This window comes from Sphaeramia orbicularis, chromosome 8 (genome assembly GCF_902148855.1).
Source record: "Sphaeramia orbicularis chromosome 8, fSphaOr1.1, whole genome shotgun sequence".
Classification (NCBI taxonomy): Eukaryota; Metazoa; Chordata; class Actinopteri; order Kurtiformes; family Apogonidae; genus Sphaeramia; species Sphaeramia orbicularis.
Genome location: NC_043964.1, coordinates 6,484,677 through 6,510,101, shown reverse-complemented (window position 1 = coordinate 6,510,101; position 25,425 = coordinate 6,484,677). Strand labels below are relative to the sequence as shown.

General features: G+C 37.3%; 1 protein-coding gene across 1 annotated transcript in view; it reads right to left on the bottom strand.

The window, feature by feature from the left end:
- The window catches only part of shisa6 (shisa family member 6), a 120,082-nt gene that overhangs the window by 64,429 nt on the left and 30,228 nt on the right, over positions 1-25,425 (bottom strand). Inside the window, exons 4-5 of the mRNA XM_030140801.1 lie at positions 22,259-22,354; positions 21,088-21,156 (exon numbers count right to left, since the gene is read on the bottom strand). Of these exons, the coding sequence (XP_029996661.1) occupies positions 21,088-21,156; positions 22,259-22,354 (165 nt within the window). The remainder of the gene's footprint in view (positions 1-21,087; positions 21,157-22,258; positions 22,355-25,425) is intronic.

Below are 25,425 nucleotides of genomic sequence, written 5' to 3'. Positions count from 1 at the left end.
TCACATCATGTGACGTCCATGTGTGTGTGTGTATTTGTGTGCGTTTGTGTGTATTTGTGCGTGTGTTTGTGTGTATTTGTGTGTTTGTGTGTGTGTGTTTGTGTGTGTTTGTGTACACGAGCCTCACATCTAACCTCCCTCCGGTCCTACTCACTATACAGCGCTGGGTTACAGTAAGGCCCGTTGCCATGGTTACCGCTGACAGACCAGCATCGGTATGTTTCTCATTAAGCGTAAAAGCTGCATCCGAGTTCATCCAGACGTGAATTTCATGATCTGATCAGTTCATGTATGAGTGAGACGTTGGGTTTATTTACACAGATCGCAGATTTATGTTCACGTGCACGAAACCGACAGAAAAAAAACAGAATGACGTCATTTTAGGGACGATCTGAAGGAGGAGAACAGATTTATTCTTGTCGTTATAACAGAGACATATTCAAAGCTTAATTCTAAAACATCCACAGCGTCTAAAGCAGAGTGGACCGAAGCCTAGAGTCATTAAAAATAAACCACAGTGTGGTTTTAACCCTTTGATGCCTGAGAGTCTGGACCCTGAACTGGAACAAACACGGGTCAAAATGACCAACGGGTTTTATGACACTTTAGTCATTTTGTCATGTTATAAATAAACATTTGTATTTTATTTTGGTCCATAAAAGAATGATTTCATGTGTGAAATATTTTTTATACTTTTTAATATATATTTATATATTTTTTAAACAATTTTAAAAATATTTTGAAAATTTGAAAATCAAAGTATATACAGGGTGGGGAAGCAAAATGTACAATATTTTGAGGCAGGGATTGAAAGACAGTGTATGACCAATTAGTTTATTGAAAGTCATGAGAATTTAAATCTTCAAATCATATTTTACTGCATTTCTAACGCTCTTGTTGTCTACCTCAAGTTCAGTTGCCATTTTTCTCATGGATTTGGTTGGAGCCTTTAGGATTTTGGGTTTGAGAGCTTTAATAAAAGCTTTGGTACGTTTTTTGTTGCTTCCTCCACTTCCAGACTTTCTGGTAATAGTTTTGCTCATAGTCATTCTCTTCTTTCCATTATAAACAGTCTTTATGGACACTCCAACTATTTTTGAAATCTCCTTTGGTGTGACGAGTGCATTCAGCAAATCACACACTCTTTGACGTTTGCTTTCCTGATTACTCATATGGGCAAAAGTTTCTGAAAAGGTATGGATAATAGTGTTAGGTATGATTATGACATCAGTATATGTTTGGGTTCAAAACAATTGACGTAGTGCCTGCTGAGAAAAAACAACTAAATGTTCATTGTAAATTTTGCTTCCCCACCCTGTATGGTCTATGATATGTAATATATAACAGTAATAGAACAATGTCCACATCCATGAAGTCCACAGGTGTCAAACATGCGGCCTGGGGGCCAAAACCAGGCCACAAAAGGGTCCAGTCCGGCCCGTAGGAGGAATTTGTGAAATGCAAAAATTACACTGAACATTTACACTGACAATCAATGGTGCAAAAACCTATTTAATTCAGGTTCCACATACAGAACATTTGCATCTCAGTTGGGTCAGACCAGTAAAATATTATCATAATAACTTATAAATAATGACAGCTGCAGATTTGATCTTTGTTTTAGTGTAAAAAAAAAAAAAAAAAAGTACAATTAAATGAAAATGTTTATATCAACAAACTGTCCTTTTACAAAAAATGTGAATAACATGAACAACCCGAAATGTCTTTAGAGAAGTAAACGCAATTTTACCAACATTCTGCTTGTTCCTAAAGGTTTTGTGTGTTTGTAATTGTAATATAAATTGTAATGCACGTGTGTAAATGATGAAGTGCGGCAGAATATTGTTAAAATTGCACTTAAGACATTTAAAATTGTTCATGTTATTCAGATTTTTAGGAAACGGTGTAGATGTAAACATTATCATAATGTAATTTTACTTTTTCACTGTTATTATTTGACTTTAGATCAAACTGGGCTGAATGTGGAACTGAACTAAAATGAGTTTGACACCCCTGATCTATAATCTATAATCTATAATCTATAATCTATAATCTATAATCTATAACAGTAACAGAATAAAGTCCACATCCATTTACTGAGGCAGTCCTGTGGTTTTACTGTGAATGAATCAAAGGTTCAGATTTAATTCTATTGTAAATAAATGTGGGTCATTTGGACCCAAATATGGACGTTTAAGGGGTGGTAAGACAAAAACTACAATTACATCAAATCTATAAAAGCTGAGTTCAACATTTAAATGGTATCATGTCAATAACAATGTTTTTGAGGAATTACCTGGAATATGAAATAATAACTTTTCATTAAAAATATATTGCGATAAAATAACCCGACACTTATGGATCTGAGGGTTTTTATTTATGTGATAAACAGGGACCTGAGACCTGTTTTATGATACCAGTCCAACAGACCCAGGATTCCTCTAAGGCTCCGCCCACACAGCAGGTGTTAATGCGCAAGTCAGATTTTTTTGGTGAAATCCGATTTTTTTTGTGTGTTGGGTCACTGGGTCGCATTAGATGGGACTTCTATCAGTTTTGAGTCTGAACTGAATGTGACCCTGAAGTGACCCACATGCACTAAAGAGGTCCTGAAGTGACCCACATGAACTGAAGAGGTCCTGAAGTGACCCACATGAACTGAAGAGGTCCTGAAGTGACCCACATGAACTGAAGAGGTCCTGAAGTGACCCACATGGACTAAAGAGGTCCTGAAGTGACCCACATGCACTAAAGAGGTCCTGAAGTGACCCACATGAACTGAAGAGGTCCTGAAGTGACCCACATGAACTGAAGAGGTCCTGAAGTGACCCACATGAACTGAAGAGGTCCTGAAGTGACCCACATGAACTAAAGAGGTCCTGATGGGATACAAGACGGAAGTTAACATGGTTTTCCTCCGCTCCTCCTCCTGGGACAAAGAACTGTGATATTTGTCACATTTCAATGACGTAAAGGTCGGATAAATGCGACCTGGACGTTAAGACTGAAGTCGCATTGAAAAATATCAGATCTAGTTCAGATTTAGGACCACATATGAAAGTGGTCTGGGTCAGATTTAGGACCACATATGAAAGTGGTCTGGGTCAGATTTAGGACCGCATATGAAAGTGGTCTGGGTCAGATTTAGGACCGCATATGAAAGTGGTCTGGGTCAGATTTAGGACCGCATATGAAAGTGGTCTGGGTCAGATTTAGGACTGCATATTAAAGTGGTCCAGATTGGATTTAGGACTGCATGTTAAAGTGGTCTGGGTCAGATTTAGGACCGCATATGAAAGTGGTCTGGGTCAGATTAGTGCTGTTCAGACTGTCTGGAACAGATCAGATCCAGGTCACATGTGGACACATTCAGCTGCATCTGAGTGTAAGTTAATTTATCGTCTCGTTTCTGGAATAAAACCCAAAAAACAATAAAGTCTGATCCTAAACAAGAGGAGTTTCATAAAATAAATGTAGTAAACCAGGACAGAAGTGCCCAGGATGTAGAAGAAGACATGATTCCCTCCGACTGGGATCATAAATATAGATTCTATTAAATTCAAGTGTGCTTCAGACGTCGTCTTCACTTTATTCCTTCAGTTTTAAAGTGCATCATGTGAACAGTGCCATTGTGATGTCAGAATGTTTTTCATATGATTTGTTTTTCACTTTTTTTTTTTCATTAACTTGAGTCATAAACAAAAACACCACATTTGGACAATATGTACTTGACAATATATGATCAATGTGATAATTAAATAAATATACATTCTAATGAATGAATAATGAAACCTTTCCACATGTTTGTGTTTTATTTTGGACGTCCAACCCACATGTCAGCTGTTCTTTAGTCTGTTCTTCTGGGATCAGTAGAAGGAGGAGGATGAAGGTCTGATCCTCCAGACCTTTGACCTGAAGCTGAGTTTAGAAAGAAAGGGAAAATAAAACCAGGAAACAAAGACCCATGGACTATTAGAGCCTGAGAAAGAAGAAGAAGAAGAAGAAGAAGAGGAAGAAGAAGAAGAATAAAAAGAAGAAAAGAAGAAGAAAAAGAAGAAGAAAAAGAAGACGAAGAAGAAAAAGAAGAAGAAGAAGAAGAAGAAGAAAAAGAAGAAGAAAAAGAAGACGAAGAAGAAAAAGAAGACGAAGAAGAAAAAGAAGAAGAAGAAAAAGAAAAAGAAGAAGAAAAAGAAGAAGAAGAAGAAGAAGAAAAAGAAGAAGAAGAAGAGGACGATGCATTCAGAGTCTGGACAGAGTGATATGAATGGAGGACAACATCCATCCATCCCCAGATCAGCTCATGTTCCTAAAGGAACAGTGTGGATGTAAACGTCTATAAAGCAGAGACACACCTGTGCACCACCTCACACTGAGGTCCAGACTTCAACCTCCTCCTCCTCCTCCTCCTCCTCCTCCTCCTCCTCCTCCTCCTCCCTCCTCTTCCTCCTCCTCCCTCTTCCTCCCCCTCCTCCATCTCCTCTTCCCCCTTCTCCTCCTCCTCCTCCTCCTCTTCCCCCTTCTCCTCTTCCTCCTCCTCCTCCTCCTTCTCCTCCTCCTCCTCCTTCTCCTCCTCCTCCTTCTCCTCCTCCTCCTCCTCTTCCTCCTCCTCCTCCCTCTTCCTCCCCCTCCTCCTCTTCCCCCTTCTCCTCTTCCTCCTCCTCCTCCTCCTTCTCCTCCTCCTCCTTCTCCTCCTCCTCCTCCCTCTTCCTCCCCCTCCTCCTCCTCCTCCTCTCTCCTCCTCCTCCCTCTTCCTCCCTCTTCCTCCCCCTCCTCCTCTTCCCCCTTCTCCTCTTCCTCCTCCTCCTCCTCCTTCTCCTCCTCCTCCTCCTCCTCTTCCTCCTCCTCAGATCTGCTTCCATGCTCTCACTTTCATTTCCTGTCATTCTCTAATTGCTTTAATTGCTGCTCAGGTCCAAATATTGCAGCATCTGTGAATGGATCACAGTTTATTAAAACCAGACACAGACGATGTGTCGTTCAAGTCAAATTATTGTTGTATCATGTTTCAGAAAATACGCAGCGACAAAAGGTTTGATCATCAAACACACGATTCAATATCCATACAGGACACGTTTCGTTTTTTTACTTAAACCCAGCAGACACCGTTAACCTGCTCTGATCCTTCCTCACATGTGTTGTAATCACTCTGGGCCTGTTTTGTTTTGTTTTCTTAATCTGCCTTCATTTGTTTGCCGGGGGGGTTCCTCCTCCTGTACGACGCCGTGGATTCCCCAGAAATCTAATGAACTCATCAAAAAATGTGACTTTTCATCTGGGATCCCTGCTGACTGTCAGGCTAATTGCATTTCACTGTGAAGAAGATGAAGCTGAGAGACGCTTCAAAGTCACATGTTTAGAAGCAGAAGCAAAAAAGAAAGAAAAGAGAAAAAACACCCAAGAACCAGTAGAACCCAAAGAGGTCCGACCAACCAGAACCACCAACGAACCACCAGCAGAACCCACAGAAGTCCAATGAACCAGAACCACCAATGAACCACCAGCAGAACCCACAGAGGTCCGACCAACCAGAACCACCAACGAACCACCAGCAGAACCCACAGAGGTCCGACCAACCAGAACCACCAACGAACCACCAGCAGAACCCACAGAAGTCCAATGAACCAGAACCACCAACGAACCACCAACAGCACCCACAGAGGTCCGACCAACCAGAACCACCAACGAACCACCAGCAGAACCCACAGAGGTCCGACCAACCAGAACCACCAACGAACCACCAGTAGAACCCACAGAGGTCCAATGAACCAGAACCACCAATGAACCACCAACAGCACCCACAGAGGTCTGATCAACCAGAACCACCAACGAACCACCAACAGAACCCACAGAGGTCTGATCAACCAGAACCACCAACGAACCACCAACAGAACCCACAGAGGTCCAATGAACCAGAACCACCAACGAACCACCAGTAGAACCCACAGAGGTCTGACCAACCAGAACCACCAACGAACCACCAACAGAACCCACAGAGGTCTGATCAACCAGAACCACCAACGAACCACCAACAGAACCCACAGAGGTCCAATGAACCAGAACCACCAACGAACCACCAGTAGAACCCACAGAGGTCTGATCAACCAGAACCACCTATGAACAGACCCTATGGACCCAAAACTGGACCAGTCACTGAATTAAAGATAAAGTTTGTTGGTAAAAACCAGTGGAAAAGACAGTACAACTAAACTAAACAGTGAAAAAATTTACTTAAAGATAATAAAACAAACCAAAACCCGACTGAAGGACGGTTAAACTAGACTGAAGTTGAGTAAAACCAAACTAATAGATGGTTTTAACAGAGGGTTGGTTAAACCAATGTAAGACAGTAAAACGCAAGTACTAAATGATAAAACAAGTAAAATTTTGTCAAATAAATCTAAAACACTGTAGAATGAAATTATTTTAATAGCTAAATGAGACTTAAATGTGGTTAAACTAGAGTAAAATATAATAAAACCAAACTAAGAGGTGGCTAAAACAGACTAAAGGTTGATAAAACTAATATAAAAGACAGTAAAACTAAACTAAACGATGAATAACATGAAGTAAAAGATAATAAAAGAACATAATAGCTGGTTAAACTAGAATAAGTTTGAGTAAAACCAAACTAACTGATGGTTTTAACAGACTAAAGGTTGGTTAAACCAGTGTAAAAGACAGGAAAATACAACTTAAAGATGTTAAAACAGGTCAATTTGGTCAAATAAGTCTAAAACACTGTAAAACCAAAATATCTGATGGTTAAATCAGACTTAAAGGTGGTTAAACTAGACTATGGGGGCTTCAACAGATTAAAGGTCGATACAACTGGTATAAAAGACAGTAAAATTAAACTAAAACATGGATAAAATGAACTGAAATAGATTTTTATGGAATCATTAAATTTTCTTCTTCAAACTCAGACTCATAGATTCTTATTTTAGTGAATAAAATAACACTTTTATAATGCTGACACGCTGAGAGTTTACACTATAGCTCTGTTAGCGTAGCTCTGTTAGCCTAGCTCTGTTAGTTTAACTCTGTTAGTTTAACTCTGTTAGTTTAACTCTGTGTTCAGACGAAAACAGCTGCAGTTCAACAGTAAACCCCCTCTGCGTACTTTGAAAGGTCTGATGGACTATTTTTATCAGTTGTCGTCCGTGAATTTTTTATGAATTTTTGAAATTTTCTAAATCCCCATTGGTTTATAATGGGACACATTTCAAAGTGCTAGAACTGTAAAACAGTTGAGGATATTGATATCTATTGAATTACTATTGGCAATAGATAGGAAGTCATATATGGGCTTTCATTTGGTGCCATGACCTTTGACCTTGAAAGGTCAAATGAATGTCATTGAATGTCTATAAATATGCCGTTGGACTAGTTCCACCGGCAGATTTTTTTTTTTTTTTTTTTTGCTAAATCTTGAATTAAGATAGGTAGGTAGGTAGGTAGGTAGGTAGGTAGGTAGGTAGGTAGGTAGGTAGATAGATAGATAGATAGATAGATAGATAGATAGATAGATAGATAGATAGATAGATAGATAGATAGATAGATAGATAGATAGATAGATAGATAGATAGATAGATAGATAGATAGATAGATAGATAGATGTAATTAAGGCCAAAAAACTGAATTAAGGAAAAAAAAATCTTGAATAAGCAAAAAAAATTTGGGAATTAAGCTAAAAAATCTGCCAATGGAACAAATGAAAATGATCTTGGTCAGATTTGTTGAAATCAGATTTTCCAGATCTATTGTCTATAAATCAGTTTTTATATCTCACTGAAAAGTTCCTCTTTAGGTGATTCTGTCTGATTTTAAGTGTGATGAGATATTTGGATTAGAAATGAGAAAAATACACTTGGTCAGAGTTAGATTTTTTACAGTGTAGACAGAAATAAGACACACAGACTCTTTAAAGACGACTGCTGCTGCTGCAGATGTTGTGTTCAAGGGCTTTTGTGCTTCGTGTTACATTCAAGGACTCGTCTCAGGGCAGAAAAACATCCAGTTATCCAGACTAAACAGGAAATGTGCCCTTTAATGGATAAACATGAGGCTAAAGTGTTGACGGCAGACCTTCGACACCGTTCAAGAAACGACTGGAGACAAATCCAACGGAGACGAGTGGAAACAAACCTGGAGTTTTTGTGTTTTTACAGAAATCTGAGGTGGATTTTAGGACCTGTGGGGGATATCTGTGTGTTTTTTGTTCATATCTGTGTGTTTTTTGTTCATATCTGTGTGTTTTTTGTTCATATCTGTGTGTTTTTTTGTTCATATCTGTGTGTTTTTTTGTTCATATCTGTTTTTTTGTTCATATCTGTGTGTTTTTTTGTTCATATCTGTTTTTTTGTTCATATCTGTGTGTTTTTTTGTTCATATCTGTTTTTTTGTTCATATCTGTGTGTTTTTTTGTTCATATCTGTGTGTTTTTTTGTTCATATCTGTGTGTTTTTTTGTTCATATCTGTGTGTTTTTTGTTCATATCTGTGTGTTTTTTTGTTCATATCTGTGTGTTTTTTTGTTCATATCTGTGTGTTTTTTTGTTCATATCTGTGTGTTTTTTTGTTCATATCTGTGTGTTTTTTGTTCATATCTGTGTGTTTTTTTGTTCATATCTGTTTTTTTGTTCATATCTGTCTGTTTTTTTATGCGTATCTGTGTGCGTCTACTTTTCTGTGGACACTTGGGTGTAAATCACAGAAAAGCCTCTGGACACAGTGTGTGTTTTTATTATGGACTGTGTTGTAGATCGTCTGTGTCTTTTATTTTCGGTTGTGAGTGCGTGGCAGCAGCAGGAGTTGGCTAATGGTCATCAGTAGATCTGGAATGTGACAACGCCAACACAACCTCCGACCCAAACGCCAGTGCCGATCGATGGTGACGACTCCAAAAACAACTAATGTGTTTGTAGTGATGCGCTCCCCTACGGCTACTGCACAAACACCAGCAAAACACACAAAACACACAAACACCAGCAAAACACACAAACACCAGCAAAACACACAAAACACACAAACACCAGCAAAACACACAAACACCAGCAAAACACACAAAACACACAAACACCAGCAAAACACACAAACACCAGCAAAACACACAAAACACACAAACACCAGCAAAACACACAAACACCAGCAAAACACACAAAACACACAAACACCAGCAAAACACACAAACACCAGCAAAACACACAAACACTAGCAAAACACACAAAACACACAAACACCAGCAAAACACACAAAACACACAAACACCAGCAAAACACACAAAACACACAAACACCAGCAAAACACACAAACACCAGCAAAACACACAAAACACACAAACACCAGCAAAACACACAAACACCAGCAAAACACACAAACACTAGCAAAACACACAAAACACACAAACACCAGCAAAACACACAAAACACACAAACACCAGCAAAACACACAAACACCAGCAAAACACACAAAACACACAAACACCAGCAAAACACACAAACACCAGCAAAACACACAAAACACACAAACACCAGCAAAACACACAAACACCAGCAAAACACACAAAACACACAAACACCAGCAAAACACACAAACACCAGCAAAACACACAAACACTAGCAAAACACACAAAACACACAAACACCAGCAAAATACACAAAACACACAAACACCAGCAAAACACACAAAACACACAAACACCAGCAAAACACACAAAACACACAAACACCAGCAAAACACACAAACACCAGCAAAACACACAAACACTAGCAAAACACACAAAACACACAAACACCAGCAAAATACACAAAACACACAAACACCAGCAAAACACACAAAACACACAAACACCAGCAAAATACACAAAACACACAAACACCAGCAAAATACACAAAACACACAAACACCAGCAAAACACACAAAACACACAAACACCAGCAAAACACACAAACACCAGCAAAACACACAAACACCAGCAAAACACACAAAACACACAAACACCAGCAAAACACACAAACACCAGCAAAACACACAAAACACACAAACACCAGCAAAACACACAAAATACACAAACACCAGCAAAATACACAAACACCAGCAAAACACACAAAATACACAAACACCAGCAAAACACACAAACACCAGCAAAACACACAAAACACACAAACACCAGCAAAACACACAAAACAACACAGATAACACAAAGACACAGCGATAACTGCTGGAATTGGACTGCGACGACACTACAGTTAAAAATGGAGTTCGGAAACACTGAGCCTGTTTACGGAACCATAAAAATCCAGTAACTGCTATTAATCAGATAATTAGATGTGATGCGTTTACATGCACTTCAGAAGTGCATGAGACTAATTATTAGGGACGTCCTGATCTGATCTACAGATCTGTATCAGCTGCTGATCTGGCATTTTTTAGTAGATCAGATCGGACCGGATTTAGTAATGAGATCAGGCCGATCTGGAGGGGGGGCGGGGGCACGACACACATCCTGCCCCCGCAAATTAAAGTTTTCGAAGCTAGGGAAACGGAAAATTAGCTGCACAACAGTTTCACTTTCACTTAAACATGATGCGTGAGTTGTTTTTTTTCAACCTGCAGGGCTTTTGTGGAATTATTTGACCCGACCCACAAATAAACTGACATTCTTTTGACCCGCCCCAACCCGCCCCACAGTCACAGGCTGATCCACGCATCACTAACATACGGCGCAGAACCCACCCCCATATAATACCTGGACGGACCCGTCCATAGACCTGCTGCAGCAGTGGAAAATATACGGTCTGTGGGCCAAAACTGGCCCGCCAAAGGTTCTAATTTGTCTACAGTCTGAATTTGGAAAGTGCAAAAATGATCCTAAAGTTCTTCAGAGTCAAAGGTGTCACAGTTGTTTTGGTTCAGGTTCCACATTCAGACCAACTGTGATCTACAGTAAAATAACAGAATAATAACCTATAAATAACGACTCCAAATTTAAATCAAAATTTCATTGTAAAAAGTCGGTATGGGATCGGTAGCAGATCAGTATCGGCAAAACTAATCCTAAAAACAATCAGATGGGACTGGAAGCAAAAAACTCCAGATCAGGACATCACCACTAATTATCACTGATAATCTCATTACTCCATAAGTCAGATACTGATTTGAGTATTAGTGCATCTGTAAACGGGGTCAGTGTGGTCAGGGTCCGTCTGTAGACCCACATCTGAAAATACATGAACGTAAACAGATAAATAATGGGGCCTCAGATGGTGCCCTGAGGGATCCCACAATCAGTTTAATGAAACAGGCTTATTATCTGAGGCTGTTTTCACATCTGGATCGACTGGAGCCGTCGCTCCCAAACAAGTCCTTTCTTTGGTTCCATTGTTCACATGTCAAAGTAATCGCACTCCGTCTTGGAAACAAAACAACCGAGCTGAGACCAATGGAGGAGGTGGTCTGAGCTGGGTTCAATCACCCAGCAGAATGGTCGGTTTACAGCAGGGGTTCCCGACCTTTTTGGTTCATGACCCCATTTTAACATCACAAATTTCTGGTGACCCCAGACATTCAAAACGGAGACATTTTTGGGCTAAAATGAATTTGCTTTTGATCATGTAACAGTTTGCTATACTATGTTACAAATAAAAGTTAATTTTAGAGGACATTTAGTCTATATAATGTATGTTATTCTGGACAGAAGCAGTAAATCCAGGTGTAGATTACTGCACAAAGTGAGAATTTGATTTTCCTTGGTCAGGATCTGTACAGTCAGTCCAGCTGTGATTTCCAAGGCTGACAGTTAATACTGAACAAACAAGAACTGAAACTATGAATTATGAAAGAGCTGCAGCATCTGAAACTGACCACAATGAACATTTGACAGATAAACAGAACCACAGTGCAGCAGTTTCAGAGTTTGTCTTGTCTTTTATTGTGATTGTCACTCTCTACTCACCATATATATTTGTTATTAGTTGCTAATTTTTATTTTATTATTTATTTTGATCAATTACTAGAAATTCCAGGCGACCCCATGTGGGGCCCCGACCCTAAGGTTGAAAAACACTGGTTTACAGTGTCTGAGTGGCATTTTTAGAAGACAAGCATAAATTTGAAATGTTTGATAACACGAACAAAAACTACGAAGTATTCCAGATTTTCAGTGAGAACATGAAGGGGATGAGCACCAACGCAAACTAGGTGACACACACTGGAACACATTGGAATACACTGTAATAGATTACTCCCTGAATCAGAACAAAATTCAGATGTGAAAACACCCATAATCTCAGAACTCCACAGATCAGACACTGGTCCCAGTTTTCATGTGGATGTAAATCAGGGGTGTCCAGTCCTGGTCCTTCAGATCTACTGTCCTGCATGTTTTAGATGTTTCCCTCTTCCAACACACCTGATTCAAACGACAAGCCAATCATCCAGCTCTGCAGAACACTGATAATGAGTGTCAGGTGTGCTGGAAGAGGGATGCATCTAAAACCTGCAGGACAATAGCCCTTGAGGACCAGGGTTGAACACCCCTGATGCACATGAAGTGGTCTTTAGTTTACCGGCCGACAGGCTGTGAGCTGGTGTCCACAGGCAGCGTCTGTCGTCCGTTACAAAACTTTCAATCGTCTTCTTCTTCAAAACTACAATTACAATTGACTTCAAACTTGGTATACAGCTTCTTTATGATGATGTCGACAAAAGTTAGTGAAATGATTTGGATCCGGATCTGATTCTGGATTTGATGCCACTTTGAAAAATGTCCCCATTATAAGAGATAGGAAGTGGATGGATGCAATAACTCAGTATATAAATATATACTGTAATAATAATAATAATAATAATAATAATAATAATAATAATAATAACAATAATAATAATAATAATAATTATAATAATAATATAATATATAGTGGATAAATGATATCCAGTGTGAATGTCTACAGTCCAGCCCTGATGGGCAGATGACCCAAACATGATGTCCACATGCTGATCAGGATCTTCTTCTGGATCTGGAACTGACGGAAAATTTAACATGGGCTCTTATGGGGAAAACATTTCAATCGTCTTTTTCTCCCAAACTCCAGTTCTGATTGACTTCAGACTTGGTATACAGCTTCTGTATGATGATGTCAACACACGGTATTGAAATTATTTCGATCCAGATCTGATTCTGGATTTGGTGCAGCTTTGAAAAATTTTCCCATTAGAACAGATAGGAAGTGGATTGATCCAATAAATCAGTATCAATGATATCAAGTTGGAATTTGACTTTTTGACAGATCTGATTGGAATATGACCCAAACATGGGCTATTTCTGTAATAGAATAAATACACAGAACTGGGTGAGAATAAACGGCATCTGGATACATTTCCCAAAGCTTTTCATTTGGCCGGTAAGCTCCAGGGCGATTGGTCCGATTTTTACATCACTGACGCTGATGCTTCTGTAAACCTTTATGAATAAGAGTGAACACCGGGTCAATATTCTAACGACCCATCATGCATTTCTGCAGGCTCCCAGTCGGTGTCACCTCCTAATGAGTTCTAGAGGAACATGGCCTCACAGCTCCAGGAACAACCTCCGACAGATGCTTTACATCAGAGCCAACAGACCTCCACACCTCTGATCAGCCCGCTCGGCTTTTCTTCGTCATTGCGCGGTCGTTGTTTTTTTTTTCCAGGACAACGCCCAGGGGACGGTGCGGCTCACAGGCCTACGTCGACGCCCACTCTGCTCTTATATCACATCCGGTCTGTTTCAACATGTTCTGCTGTGAGTTTATGAATGAAAAAGGTGTGTGTAGGACGACCAACTGACGGACGGCGGAAACACGTGGGCGAGCGGAGAGCGGCTCCGTCCATTCACAGCAAACATTCAAAGGATGAAAAGCCAGCGCTGCTTTGCATACATTTACCAGGCGTCCATTTGTAATTCCAGCGCCGTGCGGAGACGCGTGGGAGGTTGGATGTGGAGTAAAAGTCCAACCCCTCCACGACCGGGAGCTGATTGGTTCGTACGCCGGTCTGTGTGTCGCTGTGACGATGAACTGACTGAGCTTTAACTCAAACCTCTGTGTCATCAAAGTGTTGGAGTTTAGATCCATGTGTTTTCAGTTCATTCACAAACGTACAGAAAAGGAACAGCTGATGTAGATAAACTGACCTGAATGTGGAATATTTACCTTAAAAGATTTTTTTTTTAGATTTATTTACTTCTTGAGACTTAATCTTGTTCAGATTATTTGACTCATTCCAACAATTTTCATTTTGAACTGAACCCCAGTAGATATTAGATAGATAGATAGATAGATAGATAGATAGATAGATAGATAGATAGATAGATAGATAGATAGATAGATAGATAGATAGATAGATAGATAGATAGATAGATAGATAGATAGATAGATAGATACTTTATTCATCCCATAGGGAAATTTACAACTAACTAATTTAAAACTAATTTAAACAATATTTATAATAAAACCAGCTCCATTTGTGTGGAGGACATAGGAACTGTTTACCCTCAACACATTTGGACTGGATTGAAAAAAAAAAAAAAAAAACAAGGAGGGAAAATGTGTAACTGTCATTATTTATAGGGTATGCACTGTAATTTAAAAAAAAAAGGCCTTGTCCAAAAATAAGAAAATTAAACTCTATTTCATATATAATTATCTGTAAGTGCAGGAAGAAAATTACACTTATCAAGTTTTCTTAAAATAAGAAAAGATTATCTAAGGATTATAGAATGGAAAAAAGACTTATTTTAAGGAGAATATACAGTACTTGTTTCACCTCTTCAGAGTAAGATTTATGACTCAATAGATATGGATTTATAGGTAAAACTGCATAAACCAGACAAACGTGTGTGTGTGTGTGTGTGTGTGTGTGTATATATATATATATATATATATATATATACATATATATACATATATATACACACACACATATAAAATCAACCAAATGAACAAAAACAACTAAAAATAATGAGTAAAATTAACAAAAATGAAAAATAAACCAACAAAAAATAATAAGTAACAGTAACAAAATAAACTATGAATGGAAGTAATTTGAAGAAAAAAAAGTTAAAAAGGGCAACAAAATGAAGAAAAACAAGTAAAATGATAACTGAAATTAACAAAATGAACAAAAGTAAGAGAATGTAAAAAATAATAAAACAACATGATGAAAAGAAGCAAAAAAAAAAAAGACTAAAACTGTAAACACTGATTAACCAGTGAAACCCAGTTGAATAAATGACAGAACATTTACAGACGATGAAGGTTGAAAAACTCCAAACCTCCTCAAACAAGTGTGTGAAAATATTAATTATATTAATTATGCACTTATCCACTGAACCGTCCACTAAAATAAATAAATAAATAAAAGCACTGAAAACTTTTGAAGGTCGTCTTTTACAAAGAGGCTCAAACTGAGTTTAAACTCAGAAAAAAAACAGCAGAGTTTCTGTCAAATATTCCGTGTATTTATGAACTCTGGACTTAAACCTGTGACCTCTGATGGTCCTCAGACACGAACCTGGATCTGAATTAAACCTGCAGGAAAACACAGGTTCCAAATCCTCCTGAAACCAGAAGTCTGAGTTGTATTTCAGAAAAAGTCTGTTTCAGAAAAAGTCTGTTTCAGAAAATCCAAACACCCGTCATAACCCGTTTATTTTCACATTTCAGATAATAATAGAATACGAGTGTTCAGATGGATATGAATCTGCAGGCGACCCCAAAACACACACACACAGTCTTTCAAATGTTTTAAAATCTTTTTTTTTTTTAATGTATTTTAGTGTTTTTTGTGCATTTTACTGTATTTTAGCATATGTTTTATATATTTTACATTTTTTGGGATTTTTTGTGTTTTTTAGTGTATGTTAGTGTCTGTTTGGTGTATTTTGGCATGTATTTTAAATAAATATTAATGTATTATTTTGTGTCTTTTTTGTACATATTAGTGTATAATAAGTACGTGGCCTGTTGTACTGTTTTTATATGAATATAGGATATGAATATAGGATCTTAAATGTGACCAAATATGCCTTAAAAATGTCTTTAAAAGTAATAAATTCAGCTTACACAATTCCACATTAATTTGAATTTAGCATATTTTTTGTGTATCTTTATTTTTTTTGTTAATTTAAGCTTTTTTGTATATTCTAGGTCATTTTTCAAGTTTTTTTTTTTTTTTTTTTGGTGTATTTTAGTGTTTATTGTGCATTTTAGCACATTTTACTGTATTTTAGCATATCTTTTGTATTTTTTGTGTTATTAGTGTATTTTTGTGCATTTTAGCATTTTTTTCCTCTATATTTTAGGTCATTTTTTCCCCCTAAAGGCTCATAAATTCAGCGTCCACAGATCTGCTGATACTCTTATTGTGTATTTAGCATATTTTTGTGCATTTCATCATATGGTTTTTTTTATATTTTAGGCCATTTTTTTTTGTCTTAAAGGGTCATAAATTCAGTGTACACAGATCTGCACATACCCTGTACCCTTTAATGTCCCCACCATTGCATTCCAGGAAGTATACCAGACCCTGACTTTACTTTTTTGTGTGTGATACCAACACCTCCTCGTCCTGAAAAAAGACACAGCGATGATTCGACTGGATTTCATATGACACCAGATCAGGAAGCAGATGCAGGAAAAGCTGGAGTCAGCGCTGTTCGATGCGTTCATGGTTCGTTTGGTAAACATGAGTGTTCAGACGATGACACGTCACATGGTTTATTGATCTGGGAAGAGCTAAGTTTTCAGTTACTGTTTGGTCGCAGCAGCTTTAACCCAGTATCACAGAGGTCCGTCTAATAAACTAAAGCACATCATGGAATAATGGGGAAATGTTTTTCATCCAGTTTGTTTTTAAGGTGTTTTTTTTGGTTTGTTTTTTTTTTTACATTTTTTTTTTAATTTCATCAACTTGATCCCTAAACAAAAACACTAAATACTCAATAACTGTCATATTTTAACCCCTTAAATGTCATGTTTGTAATGGAAACACACCATATTTTTGATGTAAAAAGCATGTCTTTTTCCCGATATACCACATAAAAATGTAATTTTTAATTTTTTCCTCCTGTCATCTGTCAGTGATTAACAACAAAATTGGTTCATATTAGTATTATTTTTGGTTCTAGGTCAAATGTTAAACGTGTCAGTGTGTATTTTGTACTCACTTGGTAGAAGGGTGTTAGTGTAGGAAATTAACCCTTTAACGCCAAACGTATCATATTTAATCCATGAGTTATGAAGCCCTCTGCATGATCAGTGTGATATGTTTTGTCTTGAAAAACCTGATGTATACAATTAAATACATACAATAGACAGATAATCCACCAGGGGGAGGAGTTCATTCACCAGAGGCCTTCAGTGACACTACAACACTGTCATTAATGATGAAGGAGGAAGAACTGGGACCATTTAGAAAACAAACTAACAATTTATTAGACATGTTTGTGTTCTGTTCTATGTCCAATTCATACCAAAAATACCCATAAAAAACCCAAAATATACTCTGTCCATTTCATGACAATAATACCCATTAAAAAGAATTGTAATTAGATCCTTGTTACCACAGAATTTTTTAAAAATAACCTTAAATCATAAACTCCTGAAGGTTTCACCTGCTGTATTTTAATATCGTTTACTATGGGATGACTTTAGTGGATGGGTCCGAGTTGTAAAACTCATGCAAAAAAGGAACAACTTTTGAATTCTGACCTAAAACAAACTGTGAAAACTGACATGACCTTTAATAACATGAAGTGTAAAGTGTGTATAATTTGCTCACTCAGATACTGGAAGGTTAAGGACTGAGTAATGGAGGTAAAACTGGGGAAGTGATACCGACTTGGCACCGTTTCCCTCCATTTGCACTTAGCTTCACCGCCACATGGCCATGCACAGATACTGGAGGTCTGGAGGGATTACAGCACAGAGGGGGGGGTGATGGTGGAGGGGGGGGGGGGGGGGGGGGGGGGGGGCTGCAGCACTGTGTCCCAATAAGACAAGGTCACCTTAAGTGGATTGGGATGGAGGGAGGGGAGAGGAAGCAATCCCCCCAGGAGAAAAACAGGGAGAAACTCATGAAAAAGTAATTAAGCAGGATGCACATCAGTGGATGGAGGAGGTGAAGACCCCGAGGAAGAGGAGGAGGAGGAGAAGGAAGAGGAGGAAGAGGAGGAATAAGAGGAGGAAGAGGAAGAGGAGGAGGATGAAGAGGAGGAAGAGGAGGAGGAGGAAGAGGAGGAAGAGGAAGGATGCACATCAGTGGATGGAGGAGGTGAAGACCCCGAGGAAGAGGAGGAGGAGGAGGAGAAGGAAGAGGCGGAAGAGGAGGAGGATGAAGAAGAGGAGGAAGAGGAGGGATGCACGTCAGTGGATGGAAGAGGTGAAGACCCCGAGGAAGAGGAGGAGGAGGAGGAGAAGGAAGAGGCGGAAGAGGAGGAGGATGAAGAAGAGGAGGAAGAGGAGGGATGCACGTCAGTGGATGGAGGAGGTGAAGACCATGAGGAAGAGGAGGATGAAATTCAGTTCCATCCAGTGAAAAACTTTTAGTTGTTTTGATTCATCTCGAAATTTAGCAACTATTGAACCAAGAATATATTCTATATTTATTTAAGAATATGTCATTTATTATATGTTGGTGAGAAGTTTGAGTTTTTTAGTTAAATATTATCAGATAAACACATAATAATAATAATAATAATAATAATAATAATAATACATTGCATTCATAAAGTTCTTTTCATTCAACAGAATCTCAAAGTGCTACAGAGAGAAGACATAAAAGTCTAAAGAAAAGTGAAGTCTGTTTTAAAGGTACTTTTTTTTTTTTAAATGTGTTGTTTTTACTCTCCTCAGACTGAAACCTCAAACAGCTAAAGTTCAGGAAGTTAAAGCAGAACCACAGGATTAGTCACATGATCATAAACGTCTGGAACCAACACATGCGTTCCATTCACTGTGAACCAGAACTACAGTTCACACGGTTTTCGTCAGATTGCGTCGTTTATTTGTTGACTTCAACACAAACTTCCTGTAAATTGACTTCAATGTCCTGATGACACGACAAACACGAACACATAAATGCAGCAGTGGAATGACGGACGGACAGTGAAGGCACCACGCTGGCTGATATCCTGCATCCATGAACTGTTGTGTTTCTGCTCGTCATCACGGATGCATGAATATTAACGCCGTCACTCGGAGCTTTGTTGAGCAGCTCGTTAGCTCTGCTTCACTACGACCGCCCACGCAAACAATCAAACAGCACTCGAACGCAACCAAATCTGATACGAAACGGTGGATTTACAAGTGGATGATGGATCCGTTTGTTTGTTCGGTGACGCTCAAAGAACTTTAACCTTCAAGAACAGCGAAGAGGTCAAAGGTCAAACTGAAGAAGAGTCAGAGGGTTGGACTTTGAATCTATAGGAAATATTTAATCGGCAAAGAAACGACAAATTCAAGGATTTAAGAGAACGTTGCACAAAGAAAGAGCAAGGATACGAGAAAATTAAGGAAAAAAAAGGAAGAAAAAGAGGAAAAAGAAGAGGTTAACGACAAAAAAACATGAGATCAAAGGTGAAAGAAAGGAAAGAATGGAAGAAGAAATGGAGGTTTACACTGAATAAAATCTAAATCTGACCAAGTGTATTTGTCTCATTTCTAGTCCAAGTATCTCATCACACTTAAAATCAGACAGAATCACCTACAGAGGAACTTTACACTGAGACAGAAGAACTGATTTATAGACAATAGATCTGGAAAATCTGATTTACACTGATCTGAACAAGAACATTTTCACTTGTTCCATTGGCAGATAGTTTTTTGCTTGAATTCAGCTAAATAAATAAATAAATAAATAATTAAGCAAAAAAAAAAAAAACTTGAATTAAAAAAAAATAAATAAATCTAGAATTAAGCAGAAAAAAAATCTTGATTTAAGCAAAAAAAAAAAACTCTAGAATTAAGCAAAAAAAATCTAGAATAAAGCAAAATAAAATCTAGAATTAAGCAAAAAAGATCTTGAAATAAGAAAAAAAAATCTATAATTAAGAAAAAAAAAACTATAATTATGTAAAAACATAAAATCTTGAATTAAGCGGAAAAAAAAACTTGAATTAAGCAAAAAAAAAAAAAAATCTAGAATTAAGCAAAAATTGCTTTTGAATTATTCAAAAACATGTCGAATTAAGCAAAATTAATAAATAACTAAATAAAAATCTAGAATTAAGGAACAAAAAAAAATTAAGTTAAGCAGAAAAAATTTAGAAGTAAGCAAAAAAAAACCCAACCTACAACAACAACAAAAATCTGCCAAAGGAACAAGGGAAAAATATCTTGTCGATAAAGTTGAGAAAGTGACAGTGAAGTGATCTCCCCTCACCTTATCATTGACTCCCCCCCCACCCCCCCCCCACTGAGAACCACTGGTCCACCCCACAGTTTCTGCACATACAGGCGGACGGACGGACGATGAACTGATGCCAATACCCTGCAGCGAAGGTAAACACCACCATCCTCTGTTTTCTGTTCGGTTTATTGTTTGAACCCAATAAACAAGGTCAGAACGGTCACTTAGCACCAGAACATCCCATAATAACTGTACACCTTCATCAGCCTCACATTTACTGTCCGACTCCATTCAGACGTTTACAGCTGAGTCCAAAACTCCTGCTGGAGTTGGAGCCCTTCTGTTTTTCTGCTCAGACACGTCTTATAAACTCCTCCATTCACTTCCTGTCAGTGAAAGGCCGTTCATTATGTGGATTCTTCTGCATATTTTCCATTTATTGAACCAAAACACACAGAAAAGAGGATTTTTGGGGGAGACTTTGTAGTTTTTGGTGGAACTTTTGGAGAAATAAAAAGAAGGAAAGTGTCTAATTCTGCAGAAAAGACATCTGTGCTTTAAAAAAAAGCTTATGTTTTGTTTTTTTTCCAAATGTGTTGTTTTTCCCTCATCAGACCTGAAAACTGCACAGATAGAAGATGAGGAGTTAAAGTAGAAGCACAGGGGCACCCCAGTGTGTGTGTGTGTGTGGGGGGGGTCCTACCGTAGGACATGGGCAGGTCCAGGTCGGTCTGCCAGGACATCTGGGCCGACTCATCCATGGAATGCTGCGCTGTGGAAACAAGCACAGAGCAGGTTTAGAGAGCACAAGAAGAAAGAAAGGAAGACCACGGACACAAAGGACAGAAGGATGGAAGAGAAGAAAGGAAGAAAGGAAGAAAGGAAGACCACGGACACAAAGGAGAGAAGGATGGAGGAGAAGGATAGATAGATAGATAGATAGATAGATAGATAGATAGATAGATAGATAGATAGATAGATAGATAGATAGATAGATAGATAGATAGATAGATAGATAGATAGATAGATAGATAGATAGATAGATAGATAGATATACTGTTAATATTGTAAATTTGTGTCTATTCATATTTTGTCCATTTTTATTCTACTTTGCTTTATTCTTATGTTACTGTGTGAAACAGTAAAATCTACATTTTATTTTCTTATTTTTTATTTTTTGTAATTTTATATTCTCTCTATTGTTATTTCTGTAAAACTGGAGTTTTATTAATATTGGAGGAAAACAGACAATAAAGGCTATTCTGTTCTGTTCTATTTTCTTCTATTCTATTTTGTTTTGTTCTATTTTATTCTATTTTGTTTTGTTCTATTCTGTTCTATTGTACTCTATTCTATTTTTTTCTGTTCTATTCTATTCTATTTTTTTCTGTTCTATTCTATTCTATTCTATTCTATTCTATTTTTTCTGTTCTATTCTATTCTATTCTATTTTTTTCTGTTCTATTCTATTCTATTTTGTTTTGTTCTATTTTGTTCTATTCTGTTCTATTGTACTCTATTCTATTTTTTTCTGTTCTATTTTTTTCTGTTCTATTCTATTTTTTTCTGTTCTATTCTATTCTATTCTATTTTGTTTTGTTCTATTTTATTCTTTTCTATTTCATTTTGTTTTGTTCTATTCTGTTCTGTTGTACTCTATTCTATTCTATTTTTTTCTGTTCTATTCTAGTCTAGTCTAGTCTAGTCTATTTTTTTTCTGTTCTCTTCTCTTCTAATCTATTCTACTTGTATTGTCTATAATTCTAACTGTTCTATTTCTACATTTCTAAATCCTTTCTCCTGCTCTTCTTTTCTAAACCTGTTCATAAATGTTCAGATCCGTCTTTATCAGAACCAGGTGAAGCAGACGTTACCTTTCAGATGTCCTCGTCCCAGCGTCACGAACCCAGAGGAGATGAAGTTGTGCAGGTCTGGACCTCCAGGACGCAGGGTCTCCTTCCCATAATGCCCTGGGGCACCCAAAAAAAAAAGGGTTTGGAAAGTTACCATTTCAGCAGAAGCTCCACAGCGGCTCCTCTGGGTTTGTTTTTTTTTTTTTAATCAGACGGTGAATTTGAATCTGCAGACGTTTGAGCCGTTTGATAAAAGCAGCTGCATGTGTGTGGAATACTAAGAACCACTAAAACAGACCATAATAATAACAAAAGCACCTCGACGGAGCATCAATATGAGTGTGTGGTGGATTCCAGCGAGCAGACCTGCATCTGGAAACACTTCCACTTCCTGCACTTATTGAACGCTGCTTTTATTTGAACACTTCAATCAAATACTGAGTTTTAACCAGAAAAAAAAAAAAAATTCTGCTGCTTTTACCGTTTGAAGACGGAACACGTTGGTTCATGAGTGGTTTTTTGGGCTGAGCTGTGTAACAAGAAGTATTTACATGTTTTATTGAAGTAAAAGTACCAGAAAAATACTGCATCAGGACTCAAAACTACCTACACTGTAAAAAAAATAATAATAATCGTGAAAAAACAGTATTATTCCAGCAACTGAGGCACCAAAATAATACTGTTAAATAAAGGAAAATAACCATCTCATAAAAATACGGTAATTTTCCCTAATTAAAATAGTTTTTTGCCCTAACTTTACATGAGATTTTGCATATTTTTTTGAGTTTTTAATGTTTAATAAAGAATATTTACATGTATTAAAACAATCAAATTACCTATAAATATATATATAAATAATCTCCAATGAGACTCAGTTGTCCAATCCACTGATAAAAATTGTATTTGGACAGTTTATCAGTGCTTATACATGTTATACACTCACAAAAATACATTTATTCAACATTTTTGTTGTGAAACCTCCTGTAATTACACAAGATATTTGTCAATTAACAAACAAGTCTTGTTAAATTTACAGAACAAATACTTCTTTTACGGTCAAAAAATACATTAAATAAAACACAAAATGCAATAACATATACAAAACACATACAAAAAAACAACAAAATACACAAAGAATCCACTATAAAACACAAAAAATGTTTCTGAGTGTCATATAATGTCAAATATGAATACCATATAGATCCAGTGTAGGCTCTTAGGGCTGGTTGCCCCCGGTTACCGACAACAGACATGTAGGACGCATGGACATGAGTAAATGTATCTGAACAAACTGTTTCAGGTTCTACGAAAAAAAATAAAAACACCTGAGAGTCTGAGAAGCAACACACTCCTTCACTACGGTACACTCCTCCTCCTTCTCCTCCTCCTCCTCCTTCTCCTCCTCCTCACCCCCCCACTCCTCCTGCTCCTCCTCCTCACCCCCCCCTCCTCCTGGTTCTTTAGTTTCCTCTGGAAGTAAAACATTTCTGTTTCGTGTTGTCATGAACTCTGATGGAACTGAACGAACACAAGGAAGAACCAGACTATTGAACAACAGAGCTGTCAATCAGAAAGAAAGGAAATGAAAGGAGGGAGTCAAAGAACGACAAAAGACCCCACAAGGAGGAGGAGGAGGAGGAGGAGGAGAAGAAGGGGGAGGAGAAGGAGGAGACTTTTACTGCAGTGTACTTTTACCACATCATGTGTATTTGTACTACCTGTGTGTACTTGTACTACCCTGTGTGTACTTGTACTACCCTGTGTGTACTTGTACTACCCTATGTGTACTGTGTGTACTCCATCTAACCCCTCCCTGCAGACCTTCATTATCAGCTGAACTGTCGTCCACTCCTTTTATCTCGTCTGTGTAATCACAGAAGAAAAACCTCCGACGGCGTTTCCACTGAACAGACAAACCAAACACCAGATAAAGCATCATTCCACCTTAAATTAAAGGTGAAACCTTTTATTACAGAGACAAAACTGAAAAAAACTGGAAACAAATACACAAAACTGTGAATGAAAAAGATGAAACTGGACTAAACCGGCAGTTTGAATCCACTGAGTTCAACATTTATTACAGATGATAATTATTATTATTAGTTCTGCCAACGATTAAAAGGTTTCATCAGATTAATCACAGGGTTACTGTGGATTAATTTTGATTAATCACAATTAAATATCATTGTTAAATCTAAATTAATTACGTTTCATTTTGTATGAACAAACAGACTCAATAAAGAAGTGAATATATCTGCACTTAAATATATCTGCACTAAAATGCACTAAAATATATTTGCATTAAAATATATCTGCACATAAATATATTTGCACTTAAATATATCAGCACTTAGCGGGTTTGTCCAAACTGGGCGATGCATTAGCTGAAGTGCTAACAGAATCAACAACTCACGTATCCTTCACATTAATGTGGTATTTTAAGGTGGAAGTACTTCAATGAAAAGAAAAGTCCTTCCTGCAGAGTGTGTCTAAAACTTTATGTGGGTCGACTGTTCTGTCTTAGGGTTTTTTTTTACTCAGATTTCCCATAAAATCCACAAAAATACAGTAAGAACCACAAAAAATGCGATAAAATATACAAAACGTGCTTAAGTTCACTAAAATACACAAAAAAACATGCAAAAAAGTGATAAAATATCCAGAACATATGAAAAAATATCATAAAATACACTAAAAAACACAAAAATTTTAAATAAAATACAAAATCTTCCAAAAATATGCTAAAAGGAAAGTCATTCCTGCAGAGTGTGTCTAAAACTTTATGTCGGTCAATGTTTTTTTGTTTGTTTGTTTTTAACTCAAATTTCCCATAAAATTCAGAAAAATACACAAAGAAACACAAAAAATGCGATAAAATATACAAAAATACAACAACTATTTTTAAGAGATTTCAGGTTGTTCATGTTTGTTCAGGTTGTTTACATTTTTCTACATGTACCAAATAAACCAAAAATAAAAAAAGAATCAACAAATAAATACAAATTAAACAGTAACAAGAACAAAACCTACATTAATGTAAGAAAAATTTGCATTTTTTCATTTATCTGTGAAAGGATAGTTTGCGAATGTAAATATTTTCATGTAATTTGAATTTTTTACACTAAAATGTGATAAAACATACAGAATGTGCTAAAATCCACAAAGATCCACAAAAAAATACACTGGCA